Source organism: Centrocercus urophasianus, unplaced genomic scaffold (assembly GCF_019232065.1).
Source record: "Centrocercus urophasianus isolate 14NV4802_14NV808 unplaced genomic scaffold, USGS_Curo_1.0 seq_12, whole genome shotgun sequence".
Lineage (NCBI taxonomy): Eukaryota > Metazoa > Chordata > Aves > Galliformes > Phasianidae > Centrocercus > Centrocercus urophasianus.
The window spans coordinates 36,783,681-36,801,228 of NW_024884364.1; the positions used below are offsets into that span (position 1 = coordinate 36,783,681).

Genomic DNA, 17,548 nt, shown 5'->3' on the forward strand with positions numbered 1-17,548 from the left:
GTGGTGAGGCACAGGCACAGGTTGCCCAGAGAGGCGGTGAATGCCCCGTCCCTGGAGACACTCAAGGTCAGGCTGGACGGGGCTCTGAGCAGCCTGATGTAGCTGTAGGTGTCCCTGTTCATTGCAGGGGAGTTGGACCAGATGGTTTCTAAGGGTTGTTTAGAACTCAGACAGTTCAGTGATTGTATAATTTAAATGCTCTAATGCTCCTCACTAAGAATGGAGGGGCTTTCTGGAGAGGCGACCAGTGATGCATATTCCACGTAATGGGATAGAAGCTAAGTGAAACTAAACAGCAAAGTGACAAGCTTTAACCTCCAGGCCAAAAGAAGCTCATCTCCTGTTATCTCCTGTGACCATGGGATAGCTCAGATGAATCCCTATCTGTAGCCTGAATGCTTTACCTCATTATCAGACAAATGATATTACCGTTGATAACACAACACCACTGAAAGTCTTGGAGCTCTGAGTCACTAATGCTTCAGAAAGAAAAGCTGCTGTCACCAAAGCTGCCATGGATGATAGAGAATTGACCAATCCAATGCAAAGACATACAGTTCAAGGTTGGGCTTTTATTTAAGGCAAAATATAATCACAGCTTTAATATTAATATCATGGATATACACAGTTTGTTCTGCCACTATGAAGCTTAGTATTGTCACTGCTTTTAAAAAGCTATAAAATCTATTTTCTATCATAATCTACAATACAAAACTAATACAATAAACACATTCTGTAAGATCACAGTGTTTAAACATTAGAAGAGCAGGTGTCCTGCTTTTAAACAATAAGGTGCATTTCTAAAGAATCAAATCAATCTTGATTCTGAAGAGACTGTACGACAGTATGGCTGCAAATAGCTATTCCACTGAGACATGAATCTAGGATGTAGCATATACTCAAGAAATCAACACAATATTGGAATATATTGAAGTGTAACTAACAGAAACTGGACATAAACTAACACCTTTTATTAGTAATGTCATGGAAGTTCCCTGTACTTTTTATTGGTATTGGCTTTCATGCATATAGCAGACATTTTGAGCAAAAATGGGTATAAAGTTGCTATCAGATAGGACCCTGTGTATGCTAGCTTTCCTCTTAACATATGAGCAAGTATCAGTAATCCCACAGGACTTGTACTGAGGAAAGTTTGCAGGTTTGGGGCCCAGAATGATGCAGTTTTGCCCCAATTTCACACATGTGGAAGGATGTAACCCTACATGCCTGAAATCAAATGGAGATTCACCACTGACGTAAGTGGGTTGCATATCTGGCCCCTAAAACGAGAGCATGAGGTCAAATCAGTGGCAAAATTACACCTTTGTTAGAAAACCTTCTCCTTTTGTGTGGTAATGGTAATGAAGACAAAAGCAGAGCTTAATTTCAGGTCAGGCAGCCTTTCTCTTCTATATGAAATAGAATTCAGTATTTGAATAGGATTTGTTTTCTGTTCACTTACAGGATACTATTAAATTCAGGACTTCTATGTGAAATTTTCTGGGTAGTGTGCATGAATGATAGAAGGTTTGGGTTGGAAGCAACCCTAAAGACGGCCTTGGCTCCAGCCCTGCATTGGGCAGGGACACCTCCCATTAGACCTGGATGCCCCAAACTCTGTCCAACCTGGTTATGTATGGACATGCAGTGGTGTTGATGAGTATCACTGCACTATAAAGTATCTTTCATGAAAATACCATTTTACCACTAGGCAAAGTAAGTTTTTAAGGAATTTTGTATCATTTTAGTTGGTATTTCTGTGCTTGACCTAAATGCCTCCATCTTCTCTTGGAGCGGTCACACAATGAACAATGTCAAGAGACTTCCTTGTACACATTAAGGATAAATGCTGTCTTATGTGTTTTCAGACAGACTGCTATTTATGGATGGATTTCTTCCAGAGCATGATTTTTAAATATATAGAGTATAGAACCAACAGTGATGCCAATGACAATACAAGTGATCAGAAAATTTAATAACTGAAAGACAAGTCAAGAAGTTTGGGCATGTTAGTTTTCTGGGTATTTTTTTAACTGTTCAAGCATCCATAGTGTACATTTATTCTATTAAATGATAGAAGGCAGTAGGTTTAGCTACAGGCAATTCCTTCATAGGCAGATTTTTTTCAGCATATGATAACTTTGCTACAGTGGCAATGACTCAAACTGTGCTATTCTCTTGGAAAATGCCTGTTCACACTCTTGAATTGCTGTCTTGTTTTGGGCCCTGAGCATTTTTGGATTATGGCTTTGAATTATGTTGTTCCCTCAATCATGTGATTTTTGGTCATTTTCTTATTTATTTTTAATTTGGCTTTATGCTGCTTACTGCTTAATCCAGGACATTATATAAACTCAGATATCTTCTCAGAGCAATCACAAGATTGCTGATAGCCAGCAATTGCTTACCTGTGTATTTCTGCACAGGAAGATTGCTCTTTACAATCCACAGAACAATTCTTACCCCTGATAAACTACTTCCTACAGATTACAATATGCACTCGTGTCAGTGAATATTCAGTCTATGTAGGAGAAGATTACTGCACCTGAGATTTATTTGGCAGACCTCAGAGATGCACTCTGTCCATGGATCTTACAGGTCAAAATTTCAAAAGAAGTAACAAGGATATAGCCTCAAAATGCATGCATATGCTAAAATTGTTCTCTGTTTTCATAAAACATGCAGGATGTTGGCAGATGCTATTACTGTATATGCAGATAACGCTCTAAGTAAAAAAGACTGATTGCTTGTGAACATTTTCATTGTTTGTACCTGTATGTTTCTGAATACATCAGATACCTACCTATATTTTTTCTTTCATAGAATTATAGAGTAATATGATTATGAAGGTTGGAAAAGATCACTAAGATACCCATAGAATTAAAAAACCAAACAAACAACTATTCAATATAATTGTCACATTATCTATATGTTGATATACTTATTACTAGAACATCAAAGTGGCATTACTTAATTTCACCGAGTAGTGACAACAGTGATCACTTCAGTTGCATTCATTTGTGCATATTTCCCAGAACTATTTAAATGCTTGTTTTGAGATGTTCATCCATTCCACTTATTTCTGATTGTCAGTAGAACTGAGATACAGAGAAGTAAACGCACTTCTGTTTTATTTAACGATGCCTATCATCAATGAAAGTTATTCTACAGTATTATGATTTTTCCTTAGTAGGTAGGAAATGGCCTAGCCAGTGAGAAGAGACCACCTAGGAGTCTAAAAACAATGTAATGCAAATAAGTGGAACACTCCCCTTCAGCAAAATTAATTGATTTAATTTTCAAGAACAAAGGCATGGGCTGCTTGTTCAGCCTTCCAGACTTATCAAAGACTGGGAAAGAAAGGTGGGGAAAGTGAAAGAACCAACGGTGCAAACAAAGGAGATACTGAAAGCAGTAGCACAAGACAAGAATACTGTCATGCTGATAAGTTGTGAATAGCAGGAAAAAATAAAGATATATTTGTTAGAACTGTACTATTGCTGAAACATATTGCATGTGGCTCTACAAGTCCTAATATCACTAAATCTTGACATCACAGATCTAATTTCCTTCAAAATTATTCTACAACAGTAACCTATAGATGGCCTACCAAAAGTCATGAATAGTATATAGCTCCTTAAACTGGTTTGTAATCTACAGCTTTACTCACAGACAGCACCACACGAACACATGCACATCACAAATAAGCACCAGTACCCACACAGTGCATCCTCTTGGCTTTAACAGCATAATCAGAAATACTATGGTATCACTTAAAGTCCTATTGTCTACACTTTAGAAACTTAACAAAGCAGAGAGACTGATGTGCACAGGTGACTTGGTAACTCGTGTTTTACACTTTGAAAGAGGCTTCTGAAGTTTCTGGTAATGCAGTCTTTCGTCACAGCACTGTGGCAGAATCTATTTGGGAATATGGTCTTCCAGTCTCTTAGGTTTGATTGTGGAGCAGGAGGAAATAGCATCCAGCTGAGAATACCCAGCTAAGGACGAGCGATTGATTTCCCCAAGCAGTACGGAGGGAACACGAAGGACCTGATTTTTTTTATCACATTAAAAGTGCTGAAGGCTCTAGTCAGGTTGCTTTCCTGTCCATGTCTTAATTGCAACACATTAAGGTTGCAACAGCATTTATGTAAACAATTGAAAAAAAAAAAGTTGAAAAGGAAATGGAAGTTGAAGAGTATTAAAAGGTGAAAATCCATGTCCATTTAATGACTAATGACTGGCAATTTCAGAAAAGGCTTGGAGTGTATGGATGCTGTGTTCAGAAGCTGTGACCACAGCACATCCCATCTCCCCCTCATCCCAGCCAGGTTAGAAAAGAAAGCAACAGGGCTATAAGAACCAGCTTTAACTGCTACATCTGTTCCAAGATTTTACAAGATGTACCCCGTGAGACCAGGTGGTTTTGTTACTATTATTTATATCATAAATGATCTGAATCTTCTCTGATCTAAATCTAAAGGAATGAATCCTACAGAGACGTATTGTTTATGGTAAATTTTAACACCTGTGGTATATATGACAATGTCAGCATTCGTGACTTGGAGAGGGTCTAAATTACTGCATTTATTTATTTATTGTGCTGTAGATGTATTGAGGTTTTGGCAAAGATTTCCTTCTCCAAGCCTCTCCTGAGAAAAAGAAATCTAACTGGATGCAGTTAAATGCTGTGGCTTAATGATAATTAAAAAGTAGGCACTGGGAACAAAATCAGGAGGACATGATTACCGTGCTGATAGGTGTAGATTCTGTTAAGGCTTAAGTTCAGCTTAAGTTTTTTGACTATGTGGTTATCAGGACACTAGGCCTTGTAATGTTTGCATCTGTAAATAGAATACTTGGCAATAAGTGTGGGATTGCAACTGCCTGAGCCCGATCACAGCAGAACCCAATCTTACAATAAGATAGAATCTGAGTACCACTACCCTAGAAGACAAATGGAGACTGAAAAATGAATGATCACAGGGAAGAAGTGAATAGACCAAGTGTTACCTTCCTTAAGAACTTGTTAAAAAAGGTTCCAGCTATAAAATAGATTATCCATCTGCTTTACAGAAAGAAACTAGGTAAGAATCGCAAAGGGCTTAGGATCTGACTGCTTATCTAACAGGTTCATTTAAACATGGCTGGGCAGAGCACAGGGACTTTCCATTCTCAGTTAAGCCTCACATGTAAACCCCTCTATGAAATACATGCTCCTATGTGTATGCATCTCACTGCTCACAGTGATGAAGGAAGTGACATTAATGGCTTTCTTAAAAGACCCTTTATCCCACAAATTATAAACCCATAACATCTGTATATTGAATTTTAACATTCATCAAAAGATTCCCGAATACTTGATAAGCTGAACTGCATTACTTTTGTCACCAAAGAAATACGATTACTTCTATGATTAGGTAATTAATTAAAGCTGCACAGTGCAAAACAAATAGCAAAAGTATTAATCTGCAGCTCATAGTAATGCAAGTCATCTTGTAATGAGTGGCATGAGTAGGAATGGAATTAGTGTGTTAAAATGCAGAAGGATTGCAAGAGTTAGCTCTATCTTACAGCCTGATCAAGCCACTGAAATTAAATGGGAACTTCAATCCATTAGGCATTAAATACAAGGAAACTGTAATCTTCTCCAGCTGAGAATGCAGGAAGAGAGACTGCAATGTTTGGCAGTGCACACAGGTCAGTTTTTTCACTCTAAATGCAAAGTTTTGAAATAATGGCCTTCCCAATCTGTCCTCAAAGATAATTGCATTACATTATTCCCATATAAATAAAAATAAATAAAAATAGTAAAGATTTTTAAATATAGGTTTTGTTTTCATAATTTTTCTACTACAAATCTATGCTAGCATTTTCTTTAGCTTTTAGTTATCATTTCATAAATATAATATATATGAAACAGTATAATTGCAACCTTAAGTGCTAGTGCAACTAGTATGGAGGAGATCATTTATTTCTACAGCTACAAGTCATTTGGGCACATACATTGTTTTGTTCACCAAGAGAAGCAGCAAATTGAGTTTTTCTATCAGGTTTTTCTTTAGCTCAGTTTGCCATCGGAGGTTTGCATTCAGTTTTCAGGGCTTGAAATGAACAATTCATTGGGAAAATTGTTCTTCTGTTCTCTGAACTACGTATGTTATTGTTCAGAAATGCTGCTCAAGGTAATTAATTTTTAAAGGAAGCTTTTGTATCACTGAACAATACCTATCCTAGCAATGCTGTACTGTGAAGAAGCATCTGCCGGTGGTGTCTTTGCTATGTAACTTTTCAATCCAAGTCTCCACGGCAGCACTAATTATCCCTGCAGAAGGGAAAGTATTGGTAAGAGTGCCACAGTTAGGGTAAACCAGTAAGGAGACCAGCTCCTCACCACAGACTGAGCTCCAAAAGGAAGGGCCAAATTCAGTTCTCATTTACACACATGAAACTCTACTCAGTGAAATAAATGATCCTTTGAAACTGCAGGCTGCATAAATAGCTAGCTACAGAACTATCCTTACGTACACATGAAAAGAGCTCCAGGATACAGCTATTTCTAATACATGGCACTAGTACTAGTAAACATGGTCGAGGTACAAAATCCCAGATTTTGCCTTTGTGCAGTGTAGTGACACGTCTACAGCGCCCTCCCTGGAAAGTGCATCACTGCGTAAAGACTTGCTTTTCCAAGTTTCCTTTTCAAACATCCTGGATGTATCACTTTGTTTCTTCTTTGCATGTCCCCTAATTCTAGCTTGCTTTTTCTCCTGTGTAGCCACCAAATTTGATAAACCAAGTTTGATAATGCTCCTTTCTCTATCACTTAAATATATTTTACTTCATTACAGATAAATATCTACCCCATCAGATTCAACCCCTTCCCCTTTTTTGAACTGACCCCACCCCCCTTTTTTTTTGCTCACATGCTTCCCTTACCCAAAGCCTAAGTGAATTTACTTTCACCTGCCTCCCAGTTACATTAAGGCTAGCATTAGTGGTACCACTGGCTTGTTTTGAAAATAGCCTCTCACAAACAGGTGAAACCACAGGTGCCTCTCCCATCGCCACAGGAATGCAGCCCTGAATGATGTTGTTCTCTACACAAAGACACTGAAGAGAGGAAACTCGGCTTGATTGGGCTGCAGCAAATCAGTCAGGAAACACACAGTCCCCGAGAAGCCTTCATACAGACTATATACACTTTCTAGTGCCCGGGAACCAGCCTTAAATTCCTCTGTAAATAAGAACTCTGCAAACCTAAGAAACAGAAGAAAAGATGATGATTATTATTATCAGTTTAAACACGTAGGGTTAATCACAGAAATAGGAAATCCCAGAAGGCTGTTCCTTCCCACCACCCGGCTCCCCTCAAGAGCAATCCAGGGCCACAGGCAGGAAGGCCGCCGAGGGAGTTCAGGCACCTCTCCCACTGCAGGCAGCCTGACAACAGCACTGCACGTGATGCTGCAATCGCAGGCCCTAAGCAGCTTTGTGAATGTTCTTGAGACTTTCTGGTATGACCCTGAACGCAGGAAGTTAGAAATACTAACCTTTGGGCCCTGTAGATGTATTTTGAGTTTCCAGTGAGCCTATAGAGCAGCAGGAACACATAAGCACTACCAGCCACTCCATGGCATATTCCAGGTCCCTTCTTCAGCAGGCCTTTCTGCCAGGTTAGCTCTCCACAACGGATACAAGTGTCCAGGTACTGAGGCTTCTTGGAAACGAGGTAAGCTTTGGCAAACAGATATGCAATGCCTAAGAAAGCAGCAGTGAAGAGTCTTTTGTAATAAGTAGCCAAGGCTTCCATAGAACACACAACAAAACAAAGATTAATACGTAAATATATAACAGATTGACATAAAAAACCTGCAGTCTCATGCTCTACACATATTAATGTTACATGTCTTCATATGATGGGTATCTGGTAGGCTACAAAACATATGATAAGACAAACTTAGACACTCCCTGTGACACCACCGCTTTCAGTCTTCTCAAAGCAACACTTAATTTCCAGTTTTACTCTAATATTCCCAATCCTTTAGCACATTTCTTTAAAATAGGAAACACTCATCACAGTGTTCTGCCCATTTCAAATCCCCAGCCACCTTGTCTCTTTACATTGACAGAAACACAAGGATGGGCAAGACAGGCAATGCAGCTGTAGTGGCAATAGGTACAATTTTTCACTGAATTAGAAAAAAAACTTGTTATGAACAGTTATGAATACTAACCTCATTTTAAAAAAAAATAGCTATTCAGCTTATTTTTTGAGAAGATTCAAATAAATTGATCATAACCTTCAACAGAGCACGGCACTGCTTAGTTCACGGTAACCTTAAAAGAATATGTATGACCAAATCAAGCACCTGAGCAAGGGAGCATTTTGAATAGCTCACTAGTGGTCTGAATATAATACACCAAAGTAATTGGAGAGTGTTCTTATAAGCTACGTGCACTTTATTGCCTATGAACAATGCTAGGATGCAGGATTTTCTGGGAAAGAACCACAGTAATTAATGAATTTAGATGTCTGCTAATGTCTTCTAAAGTAACTTCTCTATGACCTTTGCGATTTTGTCACCTTGGCTGAGTCTCACTGCATCTCTCCACTTATTAATAAATCCATGTAAAAAAATGTCATGATATTGAAACAAAAAGGGTATCTTCCCTGCAGATTTCCTCACTAGACCAGCCACGCTACAGAAGTCACTTTTTTTGTCTTAAAAATAAAAAAAAAAACCTTGATAAGCTAAAGCTGTTTTCATGTTACTTCACTAGAGTGCAAGAGCAAGAAGATTGCTCCTTCATAAGACACTAATAAAAAGCTCATTTGAGGGATATTAACTAATTGTGTACTTTTTGAAGTTTAAATAGAAAACCTTGACAAGCAATGCCTCAGTGCTCATGGTCATTCTTGAACAGCAGTCAGCTTCTCTGTAACCTTCTAGGTTCATGTTACAAAACCAATAGGACTGGTAAGCAATAAAATTCTGCCAGTGGGTGAAAGAGCAATTTCAACACACAGCATTCCTTGTGCAAACTGCTAGGGTACTGACTAGATTCGGAACTGACAGGCATCAGCCTTAACTCATGAGTCCAAGCTAAGTATTCTCTTTCTCTCTTAAAAGCAGTTGTATATGGATGCCTTTTTTTTTTTTAAAAAAAAGCCTCTTGCTAGTACAAAGTCTCCTTCACATGCAAATATATCAGTCAATTTAATGTATCTCTGTGTAATGGGCTTAGCCTTTGATTCTGATGAGGGAAAAATTCTTCTGAATGCCTTCTCAATACTCACATCTGTGCCTGCATCTGTGTATTCCAAAACCCCAGAACTCTTTTAGCTTTGATCACAAATGCTAATAAAATAGGAAATATTCCTTCTAGCTGCTTTGACAATAAATAAAACAGTTTTAACTGCAAGAATAAATAGTTCACCTGTATCTCATAAAATGTCAGTATCAGTCAAATTTAACCTGAGATTATCTTCTACATGGAATCACCAAGTGTAGAGAAACATTGGGCCATGCATAGCATCAAATGGAAAAGAACCTGGAGCTCCGTGACACCAGTGAACAAGCTCATTCTCCCGCTCGATCGTCTCCCCCAGCTCAGGAGGCCAGTTGCTATTCTGCTCTTGGTCCATGAGAAAGTCAACACTCTGCCACACAAGCTCCTGATCTGCTGGCTGCAGGTACTCAAAATAGGAAAGTAACATCTGAAGGATTGATGAAAGTCCATGTGCTGCACCTGTAAAAAACAGCAACAGTCAAAAGGAGAAGGGATGTTTAGGTCCCACCTCCATCCCCTTGTATCTTTCTTTGGGGACTGATTTCATTGTCAAGTGCATGGGTCTTTAGTCTTCCTCAGGCACATTACAGTGGTGCTTGGAATGAAAACACTTCAGTTGCATGACACAGTTATTTGTTACTGCTTCAGTCTTTTCCAGCTCCCAAGCTAAGTGTGAAAGCACACTCTTACTGTGCTATCTGCTTGAATATTTGCTGCTACACTTCTTTCCAACTGGAGCTGATTGTGCCTTGTTAGACACAGTTGATATACCTGCAGAGAAATAACCTCAATCGCAACTCGAACCAAACTGGAACCAGACTGAGAAGTTTAAAGGTTCAATTATCCTATTTCACAGTAATGATAATTAAACACTTTTTTCAAAGGTTTAAGAATAAGAAACATCACTTTTAGGAAAGGAAAACATCTTATCTTACTCTGGAGAAATCCCACACGATAGGCTTTATAAATTTTATTTGTAAACCATCTCCTGTCTCAGCATCTATGCACTGCATCACTGCCAAAGCAGATATGTTCTACTCACCAAGATACTCAGTTCCATAGTAGGAATACATGAGTGGGAACGGTTTCCTCTTCTTCACTGCGTATTGCTTTCCTGATTCCAGAATGGCCAGGCAAATTGATTTTATTTGTGCTGGGGTCAGCACCTAAGCAGAAAAATAAAAACAAACATAAAGAATACTATAATAATTTTGGACAGTTTTCGTGACCCTGCTTTTTTCCCTGGTGCACAAGACAAAGTACTGCCTTCAGTCTTCTGTGCATGCTGTAAGCTATGTTCCTATTAAGAGCTTCTTACGTAAACAGTACTTTTACATGTTTCTCAAAAATAGTTTCATCACATCTTACGAAATCAAAAATCACATCTTAGATCATAGAATCACAGAATCATAGAATGGCTGGGGTTGGAAGGGATCCTAAGGATCGTCAAGATCCTGTGTCCCACACAGGGCCACCAACCTCCCCATTTAATACTAGATCAGGTTGCCCAGGGCTCCATCCAATCTAGCCTTGAACACCTCCAGGGACAGGGCATCCACAACCTCTCTGGGCAGCCTGTGCCAGTACCTCACCACTCTCTTGGTAAAGAACTTTCCTCTGACATCCAATCTAAACCTTCCCTCCTTGAACTTAAAACCATTCCCCCTTGTCTTATCACTGCCTACCCTCGTAAAAAAGTTCTTTCTCCTCCTTTTTATAGTCCCCTTTTAAATACCGGAAGGCTGCAATGAGGTCACCCCGCAGCCTTCTCTTCTCCAGGCTGAACAAGCCCAGCCTCAGCCTGTCTTCATAGGGAAGGTGCTCCAGCCCTCTGCTATCATCTTTGAGGCCCTCCTCTGGACCCCCTCCAAAAGCTCCACATCTTTCCTGTAGGGGCTCCTGTGGGAGCCCCACACCTGGGTGTAGTACACAGATGAGGTGGAAAGAGGCCCACTAAGAGCCACTGCCTTCCCTTTCCAGAGGTACTTCAGCCTGATGGAAGCAGACAACAAGCGCCAGACAAGATGCAAGAAACAGAATGAAAAGGCAAAGGAAAGCAGACCTAGAGAAGTAAATATTACAGGCTTCACTGGGAAATACAGAGAGAGACAGATTTTCCTTTAAGCAATAAAAGAGGAAGCAAGGAAGAGGGTATGAAACTACTGAAAATCATGGAACCTACATATTCATATGTAGGTTCCAAAACATCTTACTAAAGAATCACCCTTTCTTACTTCACAGAAATGCTAACAGAAATGGCCAGCTGTATTTACTGGATGTTGTCATTACAAACAGGTTAACACCACCTTTCTTCTAATGGAGTGCTAAGAAATGCCCCACTCAGCAGTGTCAAATGTAAATAGGATTGACAAGCCATATATTTTACCAGACATGAAGTATTCCAAGTAACTGACTCAAAGTATTCAGTGAGGAATCTCTTCTGCAGCACTTAACTACAGCGCTAATGATACTCAAACTCACTGCAATCATTTGCATGTCCCCCTGCACGTTCTTGACAGCACCTAAGTCATTCACATCATTCAGTGCTGTAGCATTTTGGCTTTAGCACAAAGCCTGCATGGCAGCCGTGTTCTGCAAAAATACATTTTGACTTATGAAAAGAGCACTGGGAAAGAAAAAAATAAAAAGTAAAATGAGGCAGAAAAAAGCCGTAGAAATACCCTTGAAAAGATAACAAGATAGATAATAATCCTAAAGCTAACTGAGCTTATCAACTTAATGTCTCTAAAATGGCTACGAACACATTTGCTTTTGTTGTAATTTTTAATATCAGAGGGCTCATGATTAATTCTTTTTTAAAAAATGCCACCTGCATTAAATTTGGAGGCAACATTTGTTATAAAAATATATACTTCTGTTTGGCAATGAAAAGATACTGTGGATAATCAATGTCAGAACTTGGCTGAGAAATAATGACTGAAAAATCTTGTTTATCTATCTTTGTACAACTTGGAGAAGAAGCCGGTTCTGATCTTGATTAGTGTTCTTTAATGTTACTGCAGTAGAAGTAAATAAGCTGTTAACATCTGGACACTTCACCCATTTCCAGTCATCTTAAGATTAATTGTCTCAGCTTCACTGAATTTCATAATGGCTAAAATCCTAAACAAATGAGCAGATCACAGACACGGCGAGACACACCGCATTCTCTCCTGACTTCTGATTTAGTCTTGCACTTGGGGACCTAATCCTCCAAATCCCGGACTTTGTCAAAGGATTAGTAAGGTAACCCTTGAAAAATAAAAGTGAAGGCTAAGATCTCCTCATTGTCATTCTGGAAGGCAAAAGCATGCTGATTAGAGACACTGAGATCAGTTCATTTTCTCCATGTGATTGTAATAAATGAGCTGGATTTCAATATAAACCATGTTTGATCAACTTATTTTTATGTTCAGCACATTTAATCTTAAATTGAATTAAAGACCATTTCAAAATGCTAATTGTGGTCTTTAAACGGATTTTTACTTCTACCCAAATCCAGCACTGCACAATGCTGTGTAAAAAATCTCAGCTAGTAAGAACTGCATCATTCACCATATTTTAATAAAAGGTAAGTGTAAAAAGCAGAATGCTTAAGCACTGTGATTACTTATGTGTATGCACAAAGTATATCCCACTGGCTGGCACAGTAATATCACTTCACATATGCAAAGTCAGATAAAAACTGAATACTGAAAATCATGATTGGAATGGATGATAGAAATCACCACATCCACACGACTGGATGAAATGGAGAAGAAAATAACCCATATATTTTGAAAGCAACCTTCTGTCTCTAGCCACTCGGACTGGCCTATAAGCATGAGACAGGTAGGAGATGTGCACTAAGAGATGAATAGGAACATTTCTGTGCTGACTCCAAATATCTCTTCCCAAGCACCTCGATTCACAGGCACCATACGCAGAGCTGCTATTTTCCAAAACCCTTACTACACAGATTTGTATTTGTTCCTTCTTCTAGGAAGCTATTAACTGAGAGCAGAGACTCTCATAATAATTACTAGTGGTCTTCCAAAGATTTTTATGATCTGTTATCATATTTAAGATCTCCACTGCCTTGCTACATTCTCTTTCAACAAAATCTGTGTTAAAAGCTCCTCAAGATTTCTTTCATCTTGCCACAAATCAAAAACTATGGGTGTTCTCTGTATGCTCCCTCACAGCATCTCCAAAAACAGCTGAAAACATGTCACCACAACAGCTATCGGAGAATACACAGATCATAACCGCAGATGGTTTAACCGCCATGCTACAAAGTTCATTTTCATTTCAATGGAGTCGCAGTGCCAACTCGCCTCTGGGAATTACTGAACTAATATTAGAGACAGCAAAGAAACAGACCGATCTTCCCAAAGTCTTTAAAGGATAAACTGCATACTGCTGTCACATCCTCTGGCAAAACCTGGATGATGCTTTAATGAAGAATTACATCAGCATGAGAATATGCTGCCCAGAAAAAAAATCATGCACACATCAAGCTTCTCAAGCTATACTTTTTATAAATTTGAATTGCATTTACTATGTGCATACTGCAGAGCAGGTAGAATTATTCTTTATTATGTCAGTATACAGCCAGAAGACTACTGACACTGAGACATACACTGCTGATGGCTTAATATTTCAGCTAACTCTTTTCGTATTTTTAACAACATCTAAATCCATTCTGTCATCTCAGAAGTTCATTTCAGCTTCCCCCCTAGATCACAGTTTGAAGTACATTTGCAAAAGTATTCTACATTTCACCTGCATTTACATCATTGCACAGCGATGCTGGCTGCTGTTAATAAAAAAAGCTCCATTCACAGTGGTGACAGTGAATTTCCATTCACCTTCTACTTTAAGCACAATAAGTGAGCAGTACTGATACTCAGTATTTGAACTGTATTGTCTGTGCTCTGGAGCCCTACTTAGAGTCACCAATACTGCTGTGATTGCTTCCATAGTGTCTCTGCTTTTCTCTTATGTCACTACAGACAATGTGCATCCTTCCATTAAGGCATTCCACAGATATGTGAATGACTTAAGCCAGGTACATTACTCAGCAAATCCACGCTAAGACGCAGCAAGGAAAGGCTATGTCTAAAACAGTCTCAGAGCTCTTTTTGTTGTTAGAGGTCTTTCTCAACTTGAGATTGTTTAGCTGGAAGTAAATAACTCCACAGCTCCATTTAATCTGCTAAGAGAGATTTACTAATATACTGACTAAGACAGTGCTGTGCCCTAGATACGTGTTTCAAAAACTGTGGACAGAAATCTTGACCTTGAGAACACAGCAGAAAGCAGCAGCAGAAGCAGTTTTTCATTGCTTCTGATTATAATAACATTTTCTGCACTTTATCATCCCTCTGAATGCTCAGTACAAACCGATCGGCATTTTGAAAACCTACATAAAACTGCACACTGTATTGAGCATGTTTGAGGACAGTAAACTTTTAATTCACCAATGCATATTTATTTTCTCAGTGCTTTTTCCTGTATGTGCAAAACAGAAGGCATTACTGAACACCAAGCATCGCCAAAATAAGCTGAAGAAATTGAGTCAGTCTGAAAACAAGCGGACAGCAGCTTTGCCACTAGTCTCATCTTCTGGAAGACCAGCAGAGGGAGCTTGTGAATTAGTTATAATACTCAAAAACATTTCAAGGATGCAAATTGCTATTTGGCAGGACAGCTGACTGGAGCAGAATGGTGCTGGAGCCAGCCTGATATTTTAATGACAACTTACTGCACTACGTGGCGTTTCAGTTCAATTTGCTGAGGTTGATCCTTTTCTACCAAAGACAGGGCTTAGAATTGTTCAGGAACCTTTCCATGCAGTGTCGTGGCCAGATTTTTCTTTCAGATGATGCTATGAAACCAAGGAACAGTAAAAGGTACAGGGACACATTTGCTGCCTGTCCACAATGTTCCAGAACCCCATTGCTGCTTTTGGTTAATGTGTCAATTTTCATTTCTTTGAGTCTTGTTTTTATCATCAGCATGGCAACAATGTCAGTCCTATCCTATTATGTGGGTGCATGAATCAGATTATTGGTAAAGACAATACATCACTTTTACTATCACTAACAGAGTAAAAAAAATTCCATGGGTCTCACTTGTCAGAACAATTATATTCTGCAATTAAACCTCTCCTTTAGAAAGGCAAAATTTCAGATATTGCCGCAAACGAAGTGTTGCAAAAAAGGACAGAGTATCACTACTGCTGTACCTAGCAGGCTGCCTGGGAGCAGCTGGTGCTGCTGTACAGTTGGTCAAATGGAATGAGCATCGTTATTCACTGTGTCAAGGTAAACACTGGGGAGAATCAGCAACCAGCCTTTTCTCAAACTCTGTCCCAGGTCAATAAAAAGAGGGGAAAAGCATCAGCCTCTCTGTTTACACTCTATTCTTCTTTCTGATCTCCCTCTCCGTTGATGAATGCACCAATTGCTGGCTGGATGCTGCTGGCTACTTCTAATACAGCAGTTTTCCTAGATCTTGGGAAAGAAACAGGAAGTCCCCATCACCCTCTTCACTTCAAGAGAGTGGGGAGGCACAGATGTTCAAAAGCTCATGTTCAAAAGCTGCTTGGACACAGTTCCAGGCACCTTGATCTAGGTGTGCCTGCTTGAGCACGGGTTGAGCCAAATAGGCAAAGAGGTCCCTTTGAATCTCAACCATTTGGTGATTCTGAGACACTCTGGCAATAGAGACCTCAGGACGTGGCCATAATAGATGTATCAATTGTCATCTTTCTGTCATCCAAATCCTTTGTTGGTGCTCCTCTGTGTCAATCCTCCTCCCTCAGCTCCATCAGAGCAGCTTCACAACTGCAGATGAGACAGAAATCAGTACTCCACAGATACTGCTTTCCTTCCATCTGTGCTCCCCCACACAGGAAGGAGGAAGATTATTTATGTAAAATCTTCTTCATCAGTAGGGAATCCTTTGGCTGCGTTTTGTCTCAGTCATAATGTACACCCATACATGAATCCTTCAGTTAACATATGCCAAAAATGCAGCAGTGACCTGTTATATCCTGATGGGAGCTCTGTCTGTACTTGAGGTAAGCGTTCCTGACAATTCTGCATTATGAGTATAAACATCTTCCAAGCCGGGCACCTCACTTGGCCTTGAGGAACAAGCTGCCCACTGTGTTGTAGCTGTGCTGTGCCAGGATGCTAACCCATTTTTTTACACTGATATGAAAGGAACATCTGCTCTACCCACGTATTTTGGATTAGCTTACCTCCCCTTAGCAGCAGGTCTGCTGGTTCATTGGAAGCCAATTCATGCCTTCAGTTGTTCCACTGATATTTTACATTGTAGCAGAGCTGACCTGGTGCTTGAATTGGTTGATGGTGTAAACTACACAGAAGCATCAGAATAATGCCTGTGCTTACAGCTCCAGAGCGATAGGAGACAGGATTCATGAAACAGCCTTTCCAAAAGATTAAAGCTTGGACGAGAGAGCCTCCCCAAACACTGCAGTAACCTTGGCAGTTCTTGTCTGCACTCAGAAATGATGCAGGTCGTTGGGCATGCTTATTTGCTGTGCCAGCTTAGGCAACCTCTCTTTGGAAAAGAAGTTGTTGGTGTTTGTACAACTCTGCATGTCAACAGAACTTGATCTCAACTGGTTGGCAACACTGCCCATGGCAGAGGGTGTTGGAACTAGATGATCTTTAAGGTCCTTTCCGACCCAATCACTTTCACGGTTCTATGGTTATCATAAATTCCTTTTCATGCTGCAATTCTATAAATCATTAAAGCTTCACTATTTTCACTAACAGTAATTGCACTGCTCATGTGACATTGCTGAGAAGGGGAATTAAAACAAAAGTTTACACTGGAAGAAACTATGTAAGAAATAAATAAAAATTATTGGATGGGAACAGACAAAGACCGATAGCTAGTTCCTTGACAACCTCTCTAGATTTGTTCAGTTCATCATAAGCAATACAGTCATCTTAACCACTCAGGATGACAGAAAAGGAAAAGAGGCTTTACAGTTTCATGCAATATTTAGTTTTTCATTTTGTCAAAGTCATTTCACCTATTAGGTTACTCATAGTGCTTTTAATATCGAAGTCCTCATGAACCTTAATGGGTCTTGGCTTGAGGGGTGTTACTCTTGGTAAGGAATGCTGGAGGTTTCACAAGTTTCACCTCTTATCTAACACAGAAAGAAAAATGGAGTAATTTCATGACCCAAGAATAGAATCCAATAACTCACGTGGCAAACAGGTCA

The 17,548-nt window shown here is 39.5% G+C and overlaps 1 protein-coding gene across 1 annotated transcript in view; it reads right to left on the reverse strand.

Annotated features, from left to right (window-relative positions):
• Positions 1-569: 569 nt before the first annotated feature.
• LANCL3 (LanC like 3) overlaps positions 570-17,548 on the reverse strand; it is a 34,149-nt gene continuing 17,170 nt past the window's right edge. The window contains exons 2-5 of the mRNA XM_042810869.1: positions 10,340-10,463; positions 9,559-9,756; positions 7,557-7,764; positions 570-7,263 (exon numbers count right to left, since the gene is read on the reverse strand). Coding sequence (XP_042666803.1) covers positions 7,104-7,263; positions 7,557-7,764; positions 9,559-9,756; positions 10,340-10,463 — 690 coding nt within the window. The 3' untranslated portion in view covers positions 570-7,103. The remainder of the gene's footprint in view (positions 7,264-7,556; positions 7,765-9,558; positions 9,757-10,339; positions 10,464-17,548) is intronic.